General features: G+C 47.7%; 1 protein-coding gene across 4 annotated transcripts in view; it reads left to right on the top strand.

Moving 5' to 3' along the window:
• The window catches only part of GAB2 (GRB2 associated binding protein 2), a 180,550-nt gene extending 161,632 nt beyond the window's left edge, over positions 1-18,918 (top strand). For all 4 annotated transcript variants that reach the window (XM_084643549.1, XM_084643551.1, XM_084643550.1 and 1 more), the window contains exons 3-10: positions 940-1,180; positions 5,536-6,122; positions 7,172-7,266; positions 10,733-11,015; positions 13,403-13,493; positions 15,375-15,477; positions 16,682-16,807; positions 18,435-18,918. In XM_084643549.1, coding sequence (XP_084499675.1) covers positions 940-1,180; positions 5,536-6,122; positions 7,172-7,266; positions 10,733-11,015; positions 13,403-13,493; positions 15,375-15,477; positions 16,682-16,807; positions 18,435-18,578 — 1,670 coding nt within the window. In that variant the 3' untranslated portion in view covers positions 18,579-18,918. The remainder of the gene's footprint in view (positions 1-939; positions 1,181-5,535; positions 6,123-7,171; positions 7,267-10,732; positions 11,016-13,402; positions 13,494-15,374; positions 15,478-16,681; positions 16,808-18,434) is intronic.
• The last annotated feature ends 366 nt before the right edge of the window (positions 18,919-19,284 follow it).

Raw genomic sequence — 19,284 nt, 5'->3', positions numbered from 1 at the left:
TGTCACTAATAACCATAAGCAAAACCATCTCCTGAGCATTTTCCTAAAGAATCTAAAGTTCAAATTATTAAGGACAAGGTTCATAGATTCATAGATATTTAGGTCAGATGGGACCATTATGATCATCTAGTCCGACCTCCTGCACAACGCAGGCCACAGAATCTCACCCACCCACTCCTGCGAAAAACCTCTCACCTATGTCTGAGCTATTGAAGTCCTCGAATCGTGATTTAAAGACTTCAAGGAGCAGAGAATCCTCCAGCAAGTGACCCATGCCCCATGCTACAGAGGAAGGCGAAAAACCTCCAGGGCCTCTTCCAATCTGCCCTGGAGGAAAATTACTTCCCGACCTGAAATATGGCAATCAGCTAAACCCTGAGCATATGGGCAAGATTCACCAGCCAGATACCCAGGAAAGAATTCTCTGTAGTTGGCATGAATCATTAGTGCTTGTGAAAGGCACCAGATGGGCAACCCTGGAGAATTAAATCTTGTCTTTATCCACAGCCTGAGGGGCGGTGGAAACACAAGTTTGCCCTTGCTGCCCCGTCAATGTGTGTTAGTCATGATCTGGAGGTGAGAATACAGTCTAGACTCCCATGGCCCATTCAGCGTTCGGACTGCCTGCAAAGCTGCCATTGGATTGGTGGCGTTTGCACGGTTATTTTTAAGTGCATCGCAGCTGAGATCTCTAGACAGGTATAACTTTGATGACTGAAAGTAAGTGCCTAATTGAGTGGCAGTGGAGTGTGGCCTGGGGGTCGAACACTTGCCTGCAGAGCCAGGTGATGGTGACCCAAAAACCCAGTGAGTGTTCTTGGGTAGGCCACTGTACGTCTCGCTTTCCTCCTCCGCCTTTGCATGGTGCTTGTAGAGCTATAGCTAGAAAGGGCTAGCTGTTTACATGCTAATAATCCTCATTGTATTTTTCTCACACAGATACTCTGAGGAACATTCCCTTGGTGAGCCATGGTCCGCGCTCCTCCCCAGCCGAGCTAAACAGCTCCAACCACCACCTGCTCAGAGAACGCAAGTCGTCAGCTCCTGCCCACTCCAGCCAACCTACCTTGTTCACTTTCGATTCACCTGCCAACCACGTCCAGACCACCTTGTCTGCCAGTGCCCCACAGGACTATCTCTTCCTGCACCAGTGTATGAGTCGAAAATCAGAAAATACAAGGTACAGTAGGAGGTCTATGGGCAAATGTAGGGGGAAACCCTGTAACATCAGCAATGATATTCCACCCTCAGAGCTATATCCAGAGGGAGCGCTGGCGGTTGGCTACAGACAACTGGAGTCTACTTCCAGCTCTGCCACTGACTGGCTATGTGATCTTGGGCAAGTCACTTAATCTCACATATCTATCACTGACATGAATGAGAACTGTGCCTTGATCAAAGGCATGATGTCAGCCTTACTGCATCAGTGAATCTAGGCAGCTGAAGAGAGGGCAATGCTGGCTCTAAACTGTCTTAATGTCCCCCCGATCCCAAGGGCTGATGTGGGGTGGGGTGGCCCATGGCATAATTTAGAGCAGCCTTGGGGCTCATCTACATTACACCCAGCTGTAAAGACTTCCAGGGGCTGTTCCAATGCTAGGGATTGCCAGCATGCAGCTGAACTGTGGCCAAGCCCTCTCTCCCTCTCTATGTCCATGACATGCCCCCTATGCTGGAGTGGCTGAGAGGGGGCAGCAAAAAGAGCTGGCAGTGACTATGCCAGCTAAAGGAATCCTAAGCTGCCCAGCTTTTTAGTCCCTCTGCACTGCATGAATCTGACCCATCGTTTCCAGTTTTAACCTTTATGTAAAGCTTTCTGGACAAAATAACAATTTTTCTATTTCAAGGGAAGGGTAGATTTGCCTGCTGTTTGATACCCTTCTGATGTTTCATATGGTGACTGTGCAAACCTGCTGTACCCCAGACCTTGGTTTGCATCACAGCTGTCAGTCACGTTCAGTGAAGTATTTATGGGAGAATGGCAGCCATCCCACCTCCCAGCTGGAAGGGCTGCCTTAAACAGTGGAGAGCCGGTTTGCAGAGTATAAGCAATGAGGAGGGACTACTGAGAGAACAAGACGGGAGTAAAGGTCACAGCACAACTGGATTGCTGAGATCAGGGACTTTTCCTGAGTCCCCACAGAATTTCCCTGCTGCATCTGTCTTTCACTAACAATAAAAAAAATTAACTTCAGATGGAATTAATGAAACATTATAAATAACCTTCCTCATGGTCCAGCTGTTAGACGCCTCTTGGAGACTAAAGACCATTTTGCACACATCCTCTGCAAGCCTGGTGACAGAGGAATCTGAGACAAGGAGGAAAGATAACAAGGGCTAGATGTCCTTGGAGTAGGAATAAGACGGCCCCTTACGCCAGTGACCTGGTCTAGCGCTGTGCAAATAATGGATTTTTTGGTTCACTGATAAGTCTGAAAGATTGGAGGGGGGGTGAGGAAATAGTTTCAGGCTGCCGTGAAAACAATTTTTCAAATGTTCAATTAATCGAAAAGTAAAACGAAACTTTGTTTTGGGTTGAACAGCATGTTTTGTTTTGATTTTGAGCCTTTCAAATTGGTTCTGAATTGTTTTTAAAAGTAAAATGATAGGAAATTTCTAAACAAAAAGTTGCTCCAGACTGAAAATATTGAAACATTTCATTTTGAAAAGGTTGAAATGAAACATGCCCAGATTAAGAATTTTTGTGTTTTGTTTTCAGCACAGGAATTCGCAAAACATTTTCATGTCACCAGATCAGCATTTTTCACTGGAAAAAATTTACACTCGAAAAATGTTGCCCCGCTCTAACCTGGACTCTATAGAAATAATTCGAATGCCCAGAGAAGCATCTGCAGGTACATTAGCTGGGATAAAAATAATAAGGGCTGTCAACCTTCATGATCATGGTATCAGCTGATCTCCAGTAGGGGTCTGGAAGAAAATTCCTTCCCTGACGCATGGTTACAGCCCTAGAGCAAGGTGTCAGGGCTCCTTGGTACTGTTCCCATGTAACCTCTCTGGGTCTTACCCAGCTGTAAAATGGGGATAATAGTCACTATGTGGCAGCAGCGTTAGGGGGAACTGTCTAATTAACCCTAGCAAAGTACTTTCAGATCCTCAGATGAAAGGCAAAGCAAGGCTCTTTCTCTGGGGCATCTGGTGTAAGTCACTGTCAGAGTCAGAATACCCGGCTGGGACCCAGGAACCAAATTCCAAGGGCTGAGTATCCACTTGGTGAAATTCAGCATTGTCTTGTGATGCTCAGTCTTTGTTCAAATGAGTCTATTTCTTAGCGCCATCTTGTGATGGTTTCTGTGAACAGCAGCACCTTTATCGGCACACGTTGTGGGAGACATGCCTGGATCTTAAAATAGAAACAAAACCATCCTTTCGCTGGCCCTTGCCTACCCCGTGTACAAAAGTTACACACCTCAGAAACAAATTTCAGCTCCGCTGTGTAATTTACTGCAGGCAAAATCTTCCCTGGAACACTATTATCAGTGGCACAACAAGGCCACACAGGACCCTGGTTGAAGAAGAGGTTAGGGACCCGTTTCCCAATTCTGAAATCTAAAATTTTCTTTGTCCCCAAACTACCCACCACTCCCCGACATCCCCATTTCCCCTACAACGCCCACAACTCACCACATTGCCCCCAACATACCCCACTCCCCTTAACCCCTCACCCTGCAGCCCCCCAACACTCACCACTCAGGGAATTGTCGTCATTGGAAATCCAACGAAAACAGTCACAAAAACATTTCCATTAGTCCTAGTTTTGGTAATTTCCTTTTAAAACACAAATATAAAAGCCAACCAGATTTAGTGCTTTTCATTTATAAATCTCAAAGTGTTTTGCAGAGGAAGGTCAATATCATTATTCCCATCTGGAAAATGGGGAAACTGAGGCACAGCGTGGAGTGAGGTGACTTCCCAAGAAACTGAATGGCAGAGCTGGAGAAAGAGCCAAAGTCTCTTGACTCCCAAGGCTCCCCCAGCTCCGGGGCTGCGGTGGGGTGAAAGGACTCCTCCGGCCCTGGAGTTGGGAGAGAGACGTCTCTCCCATCCCTGCCGCAGCCACGGAGCTTGGGCCAGGAGAGAGGCATCTCTCCCATCCCTGCCATAACCCCAGAGCTGGATCCAGGAGAGAGGCATCTTGTTTCCCCCCCACCACCCTGGTAGCCCTGCACTTTCCACGCTCCTCCAAACCCCCATCACCTCACCCCACTGCCCCCACCCACCCTACACGTCCTCCACGCTCCCCTGTGTGTATGCCAGCGCTGCTGATGTGCAGCCTTTGATGGGTTCCCGTGTGGCCAGGTAAGCGTGCATCTTAGAGGGAACACAGCTTGCTACCCCAAATGGAGTGACCCAGCTATGTCAACCTGAACACACTGGATTAGATAAAACAATAAAACAAGTTTATCAACTACAAAGAGAGAGATTTTAAGAGAGTACAAGTAATAAGGCATAAAAATCAGAAATGGTTACATGAAAAATAAAGATAAAATGCCTCCTGATGCCTAACTTAAGAAACTATATAAGATTCAAAGCAAAGTCTTCTCACCACATAATTTCAGCAGGCTTACTGCCCAAACTCTTTACATCAGGACCACTTCTCCCAGAGTCCAACAGCTGCTTCCTTTGTCTCTTCAGGTGCAGTGAATGCACTGGACAGGGAGGGAGAGAGAAGTGCTGGGGGGGGCGGTGTTGTTCTGTCCCTTTTTATAGTTTCAGTCTCCCTCTTGAAAAACATTTCCAGCTGAAACCCAGGAGACACAGAGTCTATGTGGAAGGATGTTCCCCACTGGGTTTTTTTTTCACCTGTTTGAACTTCCTTTGTTTTCCCTCCCTGTTTGATGACTCCGTTTACCACTTAAATGCAAATTTAGTAGAGCATACTTTCCTTTATGTTAGGACAGACCTGTTTGCCAACTTCTGTTTGGGCAGGGCTGTGGGGTTTGGAACAGAGGGTAATAACATCACATAGGAAAATCTTATAACTTCACATACAATGTTGCCACACATATTTTATCAGGACAAGACTGACCTGCAAATTATGAGTTTCCCAATGGTACCTCACAAGGCACACTTTGTACAAAAATGATAACAATAGGGTGTGAACACAGGAGTGCATTCTGTCACATCCAAATCATACCTTCCACAGGGAAGGGCTCTGAATCGGACCATCAGGGAGGTGGAGTTTGTCCAGCCCTAGTACACAGCCAGGGGGCTGGCCCCCTACAGCTCAGATCCCAGGTTAACCATGAAAGCTCTGTGCCTCTGAATTCCCTTCCTGCTCCCCTCCTGTTGCTGCCCCCAGGTTTCCCCTCAGGGGATTTTGCTCTGTGGTGGAGCCAAGTGAGGCAGGTGTCTTTCTCCACTTGTACAGGCTGGGGAGGCACAGGGAGTGTAGCACGTGACTTGCCCATGATCACCGAGCAAGTCAGTGGCTCTCCAGACGCCCAGACCCCTGCTGTAGCCATTGGCCACACTGCCTCGGAGAGCTAAGCCACACCCTTTCCTCTTTCCTAGGAGCGCCAGTTTCTCCCAAGCCACAAGGTCCTCATTCTTCATGAAGAGCGACACGGCCGTTCAGAAACTCTCCCAGGGCAACGGACACTGTGTGAACGGGGTCGGCGGGCAAGTCCACGGATTCTACAGCTTGCCGAAGCCCAGCAGACACAATTCAGAGCTCAGGGACAGTGCCTACGACCTCCCGCGGAGCTTTGGCTCTTACACTCACACCAAAGCCAGCCTCACGGGCTCTGACACGGATAACGAGGAGGTCTATACCTTTAAGACTCCCAACAACACCCTGTGCAAGGAGTTTGGGGAGCTCTCCACGGACTCCTATGACATCCCCGTCACCCCTCTTTCTGTATACCAGATCCCAAGGACATTCACACTGGACAAGAACCACAACACGCTGGCCGTGGCCTCCAGTGATTCATCTGCTGCTCCCCCACCCCGGCCCCCTAAACCAGGGCAGATAGAGTCACGGTGGGGCAGCCCCCAGCAGCGCCCGCCGAATGGTGAAAGCATAGGTATGGTCTCCGTGGCGGCTACCATTCCCAGGAGGAACACGTTACCAGCAGTGGAGAACAGCAGACTACATCGAGGTAAGTGTTACATTTAAATGGGGGTGTGGTGGGGCAAGGCATCTTTTCCCCAGATATCAAGTTGAACAGTACAGCCAAAGATGCTGACTCCCTTAGAGAGAAGTGGAGCCAGATGCTCAGCCTGTGTAGATCAGCATAGTTCAACTGAAATCAATGGAGGTGCACTGGTTTATTCCAACTGAGCAGCTGGTGCTACATATTAAGGGGATGGACCTGTGGCATATATGAACACTCCTGAATTTTTGGGTATATCCAAATTCTGTAGTTGGTTCTTGTCTGCATAAAGGGCTGAACCGAAACCCCAGATTCAGTCACCCCCAAACTTTGGGGAAGTTCCGATCTAGATCAAAACACCACCTTTCAGGCCCATATTTTTCTCAGCTCCTGCCGGTACATTTGACTTTTAATTCAACGTATGGCCAATGTTTTCAAAAGCTGCCACTGATTTTGGAGGCCTCGAAGTTTGGGCACCCAACCTGAGATAACTAAAGGTAATTTTCAGTGCTCTCCAGGCCTGATTTTCACAGCAGCTGCATCTCCCATTGACTCTGACTGGAGCGGTGGTTCTTCAGCACCTCTGAAAATCAGAGTCGGTCCATCTCCAGCTGGACGCACACACCATGCACTTTTTAAATGTTTAGCGTAAAGCTACAAGGAACTAACTGGCCGAGGAGAATAGTTAATGTAAGGTGGGGCCTTTCCCTCCAGGACACCCATTCCAGGCTGAGCTAGGTCAGCTGCAGCCAAATGCTGTTACCACCCTCACTAGCCATCAGTGAGGATAAATGAATAAAACGGCTGTGGAGTACTTAGACCAACCTGTTTGAGATGGGATAGAAAAAAAAGAGAGAAGACTTGCACAGTTTCAGAACTCCTTGCGCAGATACCCATCCTCTGCTAACCTAAACACACAGCATTTACGGTATAGCAATAACCAGCCATAGTTAAAGGTGAGCTGTTGAGGGCTCCATGTGTCAGGGGCACTATTAGAACTAGAGGAGTCACAAGCAGGTGCCGTGTGTATTGTGAATCCATGATTTGTGTTTCAGCTTCTTCCTGTGAGACTTACGAATACCCCCAGCATGGTGGCAGCAGCACAGTTCAGTCAGCAGAGTCTGTGAATGACGGGTTCAACTCATATCTGGTAAGCTGATGCCACTATCACCCACTCGTCAGTGTGTGTCATGTGTCCCCCTCAGCCACAAAGGAAGTGAGTCTGCCATCCATTATGCAACACACACATTACATGCCCCAGGACTGGCTTTGCCTCCAGTACAATTCCGACCGGCCCCTGAATGCGCATGGAGGATGCCATTTTGTTCTACAAAATGGCGTCCATACAAAGTACTTGCCAGGTCATGCCTTCCATGGCAAGTGTAGAATTTTGTGCCTTACTGAAAATGTCACTGTGACTCCGCCACGGCTGCCAGCTTGGGGACCTAGGGCTTGAGCTGGCTCCATTGACTCAATGCAAGTTTTGCTTTGACTTCAGTGAAAGCAGAATTGCAGCCTTCGTCCTTCAGCTCATGCTGGAGCCCTGGAAGTCTGGTTCAACCCTGGTGATGACCAACTTAACAGTTGTTTCCTAGTAGCTAGATAAGCTCACACTATTGAGAACTGAGATTTGATTTGGATGCTTACACAAACCGTAAACATCCTGCGTTTTAACCATTCAAGCAAACTACAAATGGAAGTGGTGGATTCTCCATCTCTTGACGTCTTCAGGTCACGACTGGATGCCTTAATGGAAGATGTGCTTTAGCCCAGCACAAGTTATGCAGGGGTAACTGTGTGAAATGTAAGAGCCTGTGATATATAGGGGGTCAGACTATATGATTTAATGGTCTTTTCTGGAAATATAATCTATGAATCTGAATCTATGATTCTGCAGAGCTGGGCTGGAAATGTTGCCAACACAGACTCTATCATGAGAATTCTGATATTTCCTGCTTCCTTTTGAACTGGAAATACCATTAAACCAGCCTCTTGCACTGCATTTCTGTCATGGCTGGAGCCAGGACATGCAGAGATACATGAGAAACAGAGTTAGCTGAACTATTTTCTAACCTCCGAGAAGGTTCAGTTCAGTTTGAAGTTTGCGTGAGTTTATCTGGATGGATTCCACCATCCCATCTTTAATCCCCACCCTGAACTTGGAGCTCAGTGAGATGTTTTGATAAAGATCATTATCAGAGCTGTGTGCAAAATTCACAGTGGAAATGAAAAAGCTAATTTCTGAGTTTGCAGACCTTCTGCAATCATGCTCTGAGGCCACACAAAGGGGTCCAGATCTGGGAATTCAAACCATCCTCCCAGCTCAATATCCTTGTGATACTCAGTGCCTAACTACAGCATCTTGAAAAGCCAGAGTTCCTGAGCTGGAGGAATTGAGATGCCGAGTTATTTACAGGCCATTATAGGGACACTGTAAATCCAGTCCACCTCACAGCAGGCTGTTCCAACCATCCCTGTGAGGGAGCCAGTGTCATAATGGGAGGTGGCTAAAGTGTAGTGGAAGGGCCAATGGATGGGCCCTGCCTTCCAAGAGAGGTAGAGGAATCTGATCATTCCTCATGTAACGATGTCACATCCGGAAACTGGATAGAGTTGTGGTTGGAGACATGGTCACTAGAAATACTGATAGTGGGAAATGTGGTGAGGTAGCCTTGTTTACTTCCCTACTGGCTGTGAAGTTGGGTCTCAATGGACATCTAGACGAACATCCACAGAGTGCTGGGGAGGATCCTGGGGTTGTGGTACATATTGGTATAAATGACATAGGGAGGTGTAGGAAGGAGGTCTTGGAAGCTAAATTAGCATGCTGGGGTTAGCGCCACACCTGGGCCAGCTAGTCAGGGAACCATCAGGGTCTCAACGCGAGGATGAGAAGATGTTGTAGTGGGGAGGTTTAAATTTATTAGAGATTCCTTAAGGAAAGGAGGAGACCTGATACCAAAGGGATGGGTTTCACCTTAACCCAAGTGGAAACTAGCGCAGAGGGATTATTAAAACCAGGAGCTGGGGGAAAGCTGACAGAAGCTACGGAGCACTTGGGTCAAGCAAAGACACTCGCTAAGGAGGACAGGAAATGTCAGCTCCTTGGGGCAGGGATTGTTTTCTCTTTCCCTGTTTGGAAAGTGCCTAGCATACCTTAGGCAATGCTGGAAATCAATTGTAATATTAAAGGTAGCTCTGCTTCTCTCTAGCACTAAAGGCTAGCCCAGAAATTACAGCTGAATGGGAGCAAAGAAAGGTTGAGAATCAACACCAGAACTCCCCTGAACTGGGAACTGTTTGACGTTCAGATCCAAAGGCTGACGTGAATTTGGCAGCTTTGATCCCATCTCCAGTGTAAATGTCTGCTCACTGTGATAGGGAGGGATTCAGTGGTGAGCTGGAGCCGGTTCGCACCGGTTCTCTAGAACTGGTTGTTAAATTCAGAAGCCCTTTTAGAACCGGTTGTTCCGCTAGGGACAACTGGTTCTAAAAGGGCTTCTAAATTTAACCGGCCAAAAGTGGTGCCTTAGGCGCCGACTCCACGGGTGCTCCAGCCCTGGAGCATCCCAGGGGAAAATTTGGTGGGTGCAGAGCACCCATCGGCAGTTTCCCGCCCCAGCTCACCTCACCTCTGCTCCGCCTCCACCTCCTCCCGTGAATGCGCCGCCCCACTGTGCTTCTCTGCCCCCCAGGCTTCCTGCAAATCAGCTGTTCGCACGGGAAGCCAGGGCAGGCTGAGAAGCAAGCGGCAGCTTCACACTCAGGCCCAGGGAGGCGGAGGTGAGCTGGGGTGGAGGACGCGAGGAGGGCCACCCGCGCCGCAGCAGGTAACCCGGGGGGGTGTGCAGGGGAACCGTTCCCCGCCCCAGCTCACCTCCGCCACCCTTGGCCTGAGTGGGAAGCCACGGCCTGCTTCTCAGTCCTCCCCGGCTTCCCGCCAAACAGCTGATTCGTGGGAAGCTGGGGGCGGCGCGGAGAAGCAGAGCAGGGCAGTGGGTTCAGGGGAGGAGGCGGAGCGAAGCGGAAATTAGCTGGGGCCGGGCACGGGGTGGGGAGCTGCTGGTGGGTGCTCCGGAGCACCCAGGGAGTCGGCGCCTAAGGCGCCACTTTTGATGTGATCAGTGGGGAAGCGGCCGCTCCCCCTGCTCCCCCCCAGCTACGCTCCCCCGCCCCTAGGAACCAGAGGGACCTGCCGGATGCTTCCTGGGAGCTGCCCCAGGTAAGCACCACCGGGACTCCCTACCTCGCCCCCCAGCAGGTCCCTCTCGCTCTTAGGGGTGGGGTGGGCACCCACTACGGTAGCCCATGAGACCCTTCTGCCCGGTTCTGGGGGCAGTCAGGGGACAGGGGAGGGAAGTGGATAAGGCAGGGGTCCCAGGGGGGCGTCAAGGAATGCTGGGGGGTTGGATGGGGCAGGAGTCCCGGGGGGCAGGGGTGGGCAATGACCCCTGCATGGGGTGAGGAGGGAACCCGTTGTTAAGATTTTGGCAGCTCATCACTGGAGGGATTATACTCTGGAGTCTAGGCCACAGTGAGTTACACTGAATACTGCTGCTCGTATTCCATACCACACTAAATATCCTCTTGACCCTTGACTTCCCTGTGCTTTGCAGCAAGCCAGAGCCGCAGTGGCTCGCTCCCACAGTGCTGACTCCGAGGACAATTATGTCCCAATGAACCCAGGCTCCTCATCCCTGCTGAACATGGAGAAAGCGAATGACAATTCCCAGAATCTCTACATCCCCATGAGCCCTGGTCCACACCACTTTGACCTGCTGGGATTGTCCTCGACGACCCTCCCAGTCCATAAAGGAGGAGCCATTTCCCAGTGCCACAGGCGGCTGAGCGAAATCCAACCCCCTCCGGTCAACCGCAACCTCAAACCCGACCGGAAAGGTAAGACCAGTTCCTTGGACAGAAACTCCTGTACTTGAGGGGAATCTTCACAGGAACTCTGCCATGACTAATTATAATACTTCAGACAGCTGAATAGAAGTATCAGATTGTGCCACATAACCATGGGGGAACAGTGGTGCACAGCCTCCAGGCAAACACGGGGAAGGGCACTCACTGCCTTTCAGAGCCCTCCAGCACATATTGACTGCCACAGCCCTGTGCAGGGCACTGCTCCCTGCCCCAGCACAGCCAGCCATCTGCACGGGCCACTATTAGAGCAACTCGGAAAATGACTTACGGAACAGAATATAAATGTCTAAAAAATTAAACTTTTTAACCTTTTTCCAAATCAAAATTTTGGGGCAAATTTTTGTTCCATGAGAAAGTTTGGTTTTTCAGTTTGAAGGGGCGGGGGGAGGGGTGAAGGGGGAACACTCAAGTTTTGGAATTTACCATGAAACAAAAATTCCAATTTCTGAGCAGCTCTAACCAGGATCTGTGTACAGAGCCTTAGCCCCAACCCCTCCCCACTCCTCTTCCATCTTCAGGGATGACACAACCTTCATAGCCCTTATGCACAATAAGTGGAGTTCTTCCTGGCCTTTACACAAGGCCCTATAATGGGGAAGGTCCTTGCTTTCCCCCTCCCCCCGCATCCCCGCAGAAGAAATCTTTCCCATAGCAAGTAATCTGCATACCAAAAAATGTACCTTCAAATCAGGTACTTGACATACCGGTCACGTGTCACTATGGGCCTACTAACAACCCCATTGTCTTCAAAGGGAGCTGGATCAGCGCTCCCTTTATAGCGGTGCATGGTCTCTCCCCAGAACCTGCCATTATACTGAAAGGTCCAAGTGGGAAATACAGAGCTCCATCCTCCTCATGTAGATTAGGCCACTGGGCACCACAGCTCTCTTTGAGAAGAAGGTGGTGTTGTGGTTAAGGCATTGGTGTCTGGCACTGTAGGTTCAAGCCCTGATTCTGTCTCCGGCTTCCTGTATGGGTAAGGCTCTTAGTCCCCCTCTGTGAAATGGGGATACCAGTTCTGTTTAGACTTGCAGCAGGGACTGTTTCTTGCTATGGGTACTTCTACCCTTGGAGCTGGCAGTGTAATTAAGGAAACATTCCCATGCTAGCTCTGACTGAGCTAGCGCACTAAAAATAAAGCGCAGCCCGTGGGAGGGGCTAGCTGCCCGAGGTACGTGCTTGTGCAGCGAACCAGGCTAGTTGCATTCTACTTTTAGCGCACTCGCTCCATCAGAGCTCACACGGGTATGTCTCCTTGTTCTGGAAGTTATACCTCCCGCTCAAAATGGAGACATACACTATGAGTATGTACAGCGCCTAGCACCATCTCTGTAGCCCCTGCCATAACACCAATAATCATCTGAGTTCAGGAAACAGCAGGAGACCTTTTAAGTTGTCATGTTTTTCGATTGTCGTAACTGATTAATTAACCATTTGCTTAAATTCACCATTTTGAAAATAAAAGAACAGACTGTAATTCAGAGCAACTTGGAAAGTCTCCTGGTTTCTCACACATTCAGATGGAAGCTGCAGCCTGGGTGTTGTACCGCCCAGTGCAGTGGAGATGAAATGCAGGAATTGCTGGGTAAATTCTCTTGCCTGTGTTACACAAGAACTCAGACTAGATGATCTAATGATCCCTTTTGGGTGTCAAATCTATGGCTCAGAGATACTGAATGTGTGAGGGTGCTGTTCAACAGGCATGAGGTGCCCAGCACATGACAGGATTAGGCCACTAGTCTGTGTTTTAAGAACATAAGAACAACCATACTGGGTCAGACCAATGGTCCATCTAGGCCAGTATCCTGTCTTCCAACAGTGGCCAATACCAGATGCTTCAGAGGGAGTGAACAGAACAAGTCAATTATCGAGTGATCCATCCCCTGTCGTCCACTCCCAGCTTCTGGCAGTCAGAGGCTTAGGGTCACCCAGAGCACGGGGTTGCATCCCTGACCATCTTGGCTAATAGCCACTGATGGACCTATCCTCCATGAACGTATCTAGTTCTTTTTTGAACTCAGTTATACTTTTGTCCTTCACAACATCCCCTGGCAACAAGTTCCACAGGTTGACAGTGCATTGTGTGAAGAAGTATTTCCTTATGTTTGTTTTAAATCTATTGCATATTCATTTCACTGGGTGACCCCTAGTTCTTATGTTATATGAAGGGGTAAATACCTTATTCACTTTCTCCACACCATTCATGATTTTATAGACCTCTATAAAAGTGGGGGGGGGGCGATCATCCACATGGCTGTGGAGGCCTTTGCATTTTATTTTTTAAAAGACGGTGATTTAGTGTTAGGGAGAACTTAAAGAACATGTTCACTGATGAATAAATCCTCCTTCTGCGATAGCAAAGCCAACGCCTCTGGACCTGAGAAACAACACGGTCATCGATGAGCTTCCCTTCAAATCGCCCGTCACCAAATCTTGGTCCAGACCTATGTGAGTAGACTGGGGGGAGTCTTAACTCCTGCAACACCACCATGGGCCAAGCTCAGGCCGTGTCCACATTAGCTGGACTTACTTAGCTTCAGGGTGATAGATTGTGATGGCATAGCTAATTCACTAGGAGCCACATTCTAGTCTCAGTAATATCTATGTCGTTCTGGAATATGGTTATTGCAGTCAATGGAGACGCTGGATTTACACCGGTGTGACTGAGAAGTAACTGACCCTAGATCTCCAGGGTAGTCAGCACCAAAAAGACCATTCGGGTTCTTGTTGTCCTGGTCTCTTTAACATCTCTTGCTGTTACGGGGATGTGTCTTCTATCTTGCAAGACTTGCATTTTGATTCTGAGCTGGAAATGGGCCCCAGCTGCAAAGTCTGGAGCCAGATCTGAACTTCCCTAAAAGCTTGAGGATGTCTGGATTCAGGGTTTTGGCTTGGTCCGTTTTATAAGCAGGGGCCAGCTGCAAAGTTTCAATCTGGATCAGACTTTCTCAAAGCATGGTGATGTTCAGATCTGAAATTACAGTCTTGGTCCCAATTCTAGCCCATCCAGAGAAATGCATCAGCATTTGCTAATTTTCTACCTGATGGTGTGATAAAACTCTGTGAATACAGGAGAATTGTCTCAAATTTGACATTGAAATCCAGTGCATTACAAAGTGCTAATTACTAACAAAAAGTCCAATGGTTAATCTCACTTGGAGATTGTTGCCTTTTTCAGAATTGTGCATAACCCAAACCACACCTAAGTCAGTGACTTGATCCAAACTCAGAGCCCCGGTAGTCATTGGCTGGCTGAGGTTTACAAAATCTTTGAGTGAACCCAGACTCAGCTGAACCTGGAGTCAATATATGGTTTCATATCAAAACTAGCTGAAGCCCACAGTGTCAGTGCAAAACAGGATGGAACTCAAAAGGTTTTGACTGAGTTTTGCTTTGAGGGCCCTTAAAGCAAAGCTCAGCTGAGAGGAACTCTGCAAATTGAAACTAAAGAGCTTCATACCAAACCCTCTAAGCCAAAAGTGCCAGGATTCACACAACTCCAGTTCTGCCAGTTCTCTAGTTCATAGTCTGACATTGTCCTATATGGGGACATTGGCTGTTATGACAGTTATAATAAATTGGATTGTTTGGAGACTGACTGCAGGGCATGAGAGCTGTGTGCTCAGATCACTACATTAGGAAACATACAGAGCTTGGGTTTTGATTGACAGGACGCCTGACCCCACAGCAGCTAATGGATTTTTCCCTTATCGACTAATTTTATGACCCTATTTTACTGCCTGGCAACCAATAGCTTTTTAAGATGGGAACTTCAGTAACAGACTCTGATTGCATTATGTTATTCCTTATGCAGTAATTAGATCTGGTTGACTGAAAACAAGATGAGGCCTTCAAGGTCTAGCCTGCCATCAAAATGCAAGTAGGCTACTGCACAGTAAACGCAAGCTTGAAGCTGTGATTAGTATGGAGGGGAAATGGCGCAAGAAGCTCGGAGGCTCTATGTGCCATCATATGGGGATTGCAATTAAATACATCCTGTGAGATAAAAGAGTTTATGGAGCCTGGACTCTAGTAATATGGTAGCAGGAGAATTGGAGCTACATAAAGAAACACGGTGATATTAAACAGAAATGAGGCAGAGCTAAAGGCCCAAATCTGGACCCTCCCTGGACTATGGGAAGGTTGGGTTGTGGAGACAAACTTTATAAATGGTCCTTCTTAAGTGGCACCAAAACCCTGGATTTCATTCATGAGCTGCAGGAAAGTTCAGACTTGGAGCCCAGCTCTGCAGCTCTGACCCATCCCTAGTAAGTGGTGAGCAGTGGGGTCCTGTGGCTGTAACTAACTCATTGGCACCTCTCATTGCAGCCAGACTTTCAACTCCAGCGCCTCACAATACTGCCGCCCGGTCTCCACCCAGAGCATCACCAGCACTGACTCGGGAGACAGTGAGGAAAACTACGTGGCCATGGTAAGTCCTGTGAGGACTGGCAAGCTACCTATGTCCTGCAGTGACTTGGGCTCTATAAATGCAAACCACGGTGTTTGCGACCGTGGTGTTAAAGATACTCAGATCTATGGTGATAAGGCCAGTATATATCCTTATATGGATTACAAGGCGTTTTTTTGTAACATGGCATTCTAACATGTATCTATATGAAACATCCTATTGTTTTTTAATTATTGTTTTACGTTGTGGAAGCAGAGAATGAGAGTGGACACAGACATACCGTGTGCTTCTCCCTCCCACACCAGAAAGCTCAAAAATGACCCTCCCTTTATTAAGTACTACTCTACATCATATCATGGTCCTCTCTGGGAACTGAAGGACCAAAAACTCTATTATTTTAATGCCATGCCACATTTTATTGTACCTGCTTATTTTTAGATTGATTTTTAGACCCTTCTCCCACAGGAAGTGCTGGCATTCTCTGACTGTGTGTGGGACAGGAGCCATCCATCTTGCCCCAGGCATGAAAAGACAGGTTCCCAGCTGCTATAACAAGTGACGTTGATGAGACAGGAGAATTTGTGTCTCTTACAACGCTGCTACCCCATGACCTATTATTAATCAATTGTATTAAAGCTTACACAGAGCTCTTTGTCATGCTGGGAAATGTATTAACAGTGTGTACACATTTCCCAGACCTGAAGAAGAGCTCCGTGTTAGCTCGAAAGCTTGTCTCTGTCAACAACAGAAGGTTCAATAAAAGATACCACCTCACCCACCTTGTCTCTCTAATATCCTGGGACCAACATGGCTACAGCACATTGCATACAGTTGTATTTAACACTGTTGATTAAATCTACCTGCAGTGCAGTGTAGCGAAGTGTAATGATGATTCTGGGCCCAATTATGACCATGCTAAGGCCTCCTTCCAGCAAAGCACTTAAGCGTATGTTTAACTTCAGGCATGTGAGTAGTTCCACCAAAGTCAATGAGACTGCTCAGGTGCATCAAGTTAAGCATGTGATTTGGGCTATAGGACCCCACTGAATTCAGTCCACTGTGCTGTTCTCATGGCTCCTGACCCAAATTGCAGAGGGGTAAGTGAGGGGGGAATTCAGGCCAGGCTCTCCCTTAAAGTTCTACCAATGATGGATTTTGGTTTTAGGTCCTTTGTATTCTCCTTGTTTCATTAACCCTTTTTTCTCCCACCTCTTTCCCACATTAGCAAAATCCTGTTTCTGCTTCTCCGGTTCCTAGTGGCACCAACAGCCCAGCAGCAAAAAAGAGTTCAGGAAGTGTGGATTATCTAGCCCTGGACTTCCAGCCAAACTCACCTGGGCCACACAGAAAGGTATCTTGGTTTTTTTAAAAAATGTTTAATTAAATATTATATATTTTTAATGATTTGAAGCCAGCTCAACAAACAACAGGGGCCCGATGTTCAGCGGCGATAAGGAGGCACTGCTTCAGTGATGTCAGTAGTGTTGGATCCATTTAATCCACCTGAGGATCTGGCCCTGTATATTATTCTAGGCCAAATTCTGCCCTTACTCACATACCTGCAGCTGCACTGGAGGTGTAACTAAGACCATTGGAGGCAATGGCTTTTATGGCTGTAAAGGAGAGCGGAATTTGGCCCACCTACTATAGATCCTATATTAGGCTTAATTCAGCTTTCACTGAAGTCAATGGGAAGATGTCCCTTTCTAGGGGAGCTGGATTAGATCCCTCATTCCTTTCTTACATTTTCAGATGCAGGATCTCCAAAGTGCCCTGGAGTAAATGATCCAAAATGACTTGTGATTTGGATGCCCAACTTGAGACACCTGGAAGGGGACTGCTTTTTAGAAAGTGCTGAGCACCTAACCATGGAAAATCAGGCTTCCCTTAAGGTGTATCAAATTGAGCATCAAAATCACAAGTCACTTTTGAAAAATGAAGTCCCTATCTATGAGCCAAATTCTGCAGAGCCAATTAAGATGCCGCCAAATGAGGACTAGCCAGATGGACCAGTGATGGGAAACATCAGCAAAATGGCTTCTAGGTAACATGTAATGGAGTTACTGGCTCTTCATTATGTTCAAATCTGCATCTTAAATACAACGCACCTGCATGGTGTATAGTGTCTTCCATGCCAACTACATACATTACAGAATACAACAATACACATACTAGAGAGGTGGCATAAAGCCACAAAAATCTAATCTGGATCCAGTTTAAGATTTTCTGAACCTCCAAAGTTTGGATCTGGGATTTTCGATTGTGTTTCTCTAAAAGAGTTAAGCAACTGCAGAGGGACAAGAAAATTAAAGTACTCTGAAAAGCAACTATGTACAAACGGCATCTTCTCACTCAGCAGATCTGCTCCTTCTGTGAATTTGGAGCCACACCTGCTTCTTTGAATGACAAAAATAATCTTTTACTCCTTGTTAGCCCTGCAGAGCCAACACAGCTAAGAGATGGGGAGCTAGATTCTAGTCTTTCTACTGTGTCGCTAACAGTTGCATACTGAGAAGGAAAGAACCCAGATGGACTCTCAGATCCCAGGCTGAGTTTGCAGCACTGGCAGTTAGAAAGCAATATTGTTTTGCTTGTAAACTGAGCACATTTGACACAGAGTCACTGAGAGACAATAAACATGGAAGCCCATGGTATCGTTTTTACACTCCTCTTTCAGACCAGGCTCTCACTTTGGGCCTGATCCAAAGCCTATTAAGTCAATAGGAGTCTTTTGATCAAGGCCTCATTAAAAAATAAGAGGGATCTTAAGAAGGCATTTGCAAGTAATGTAAATAAAGAGCTACCAAGGCTGAGATATAGGCAGGTGGTTCCAGATAGCAAGAGCTGCAGAGAAGAAGACTCTTGCAGTACGAGTGGTGAGATTGTATGAGAGGACAGAGATGAGGCCAGCAGAAGCAGTGAAGTGGGCTAGATGTACTATCACTATGTCACTCTGTGTTCTCCTCCCCTGTACCCAGCCCTCCACATCGTCAGTCGCCTCAGATGAGAAGGTCGATTATGTGCAGGTTGACAAAGAGAAGACACAAGCCCTGCAGAACACCATGCAGGAGTGGACCGACGTCCGGCAATCAACAGAGCCCATTAAGAGCATGAAGCAGTAATGGACGGGGCAGATGGGGACAGCCATCCAGACAGGCAAATGTCCAACGGGTTTTCCCAGGCTGGGGTTCCCCTGGGTATGCGAGCTCACTTTGGGGTTGCATTTCTACAGTACAGTTGTTTGGGTCTTTTTTTTTTTAAGAAACTTAATTTCAGGGGAAGACTTGGCAGATATTGTTTGCCAGTGACAAAGACCAACTACTTGCAGTGGCTGGGTTTGTGCTGTTACTTTAGCGGCTGGATATACTGTTTAGGAACTTAAAACTTAGCAATACTGGGCTCACAAATGCCCTGCATGTCTTTTGCTTACAGCTGTTATTAAAGCCACCTTGTACCTGCTAACACTGTAGTATCTCTCTCAGTCTTCTTCCGTACTGTACACCTGAACTGTGCCGAACGTATACTGCTTTGGTGGCGTCCTTTACAGGACACGGATTCCCGCTCCATACCGTATGGTGGTCCTGACCTCTTCAACCTCTTTAAAAACAATGGGCAACCGCCAGGTCTAATTTGTACTCGTTTTATTATCAAATCGCTTGTAAATAACAAACCGACATGCATTTGTAACCTGGCACGTCTCCATGAGGCGGCATGGCTTGCATGCCAATACCTGTGGCCATTCTGCAGCTTGTAAAGCACCCAGACTGACCGACTGGTTGAGACAACCTTAGACCTCCAGGGCTAATCGCCCCTCCCCCACAGCACACA

Source organism: Lepidochelys olivacea, assembly GCF_965140295.1.
Source record: "Lepidochelys olivacea isolate rLepOli2 genome assembly, chromosome: 1".
NCBI classification, from domain to species: domain Eukaryota; kingdom Metazoa; phylum Chordata; order Testudines; family Cheloniidae; genus Lepidochelys; species Lepidochelys olivacea.
Note: the sequence above shows the minus strand (reverse complement) of the source record. Positions and strands in the feature narration are given on the sequence as shown.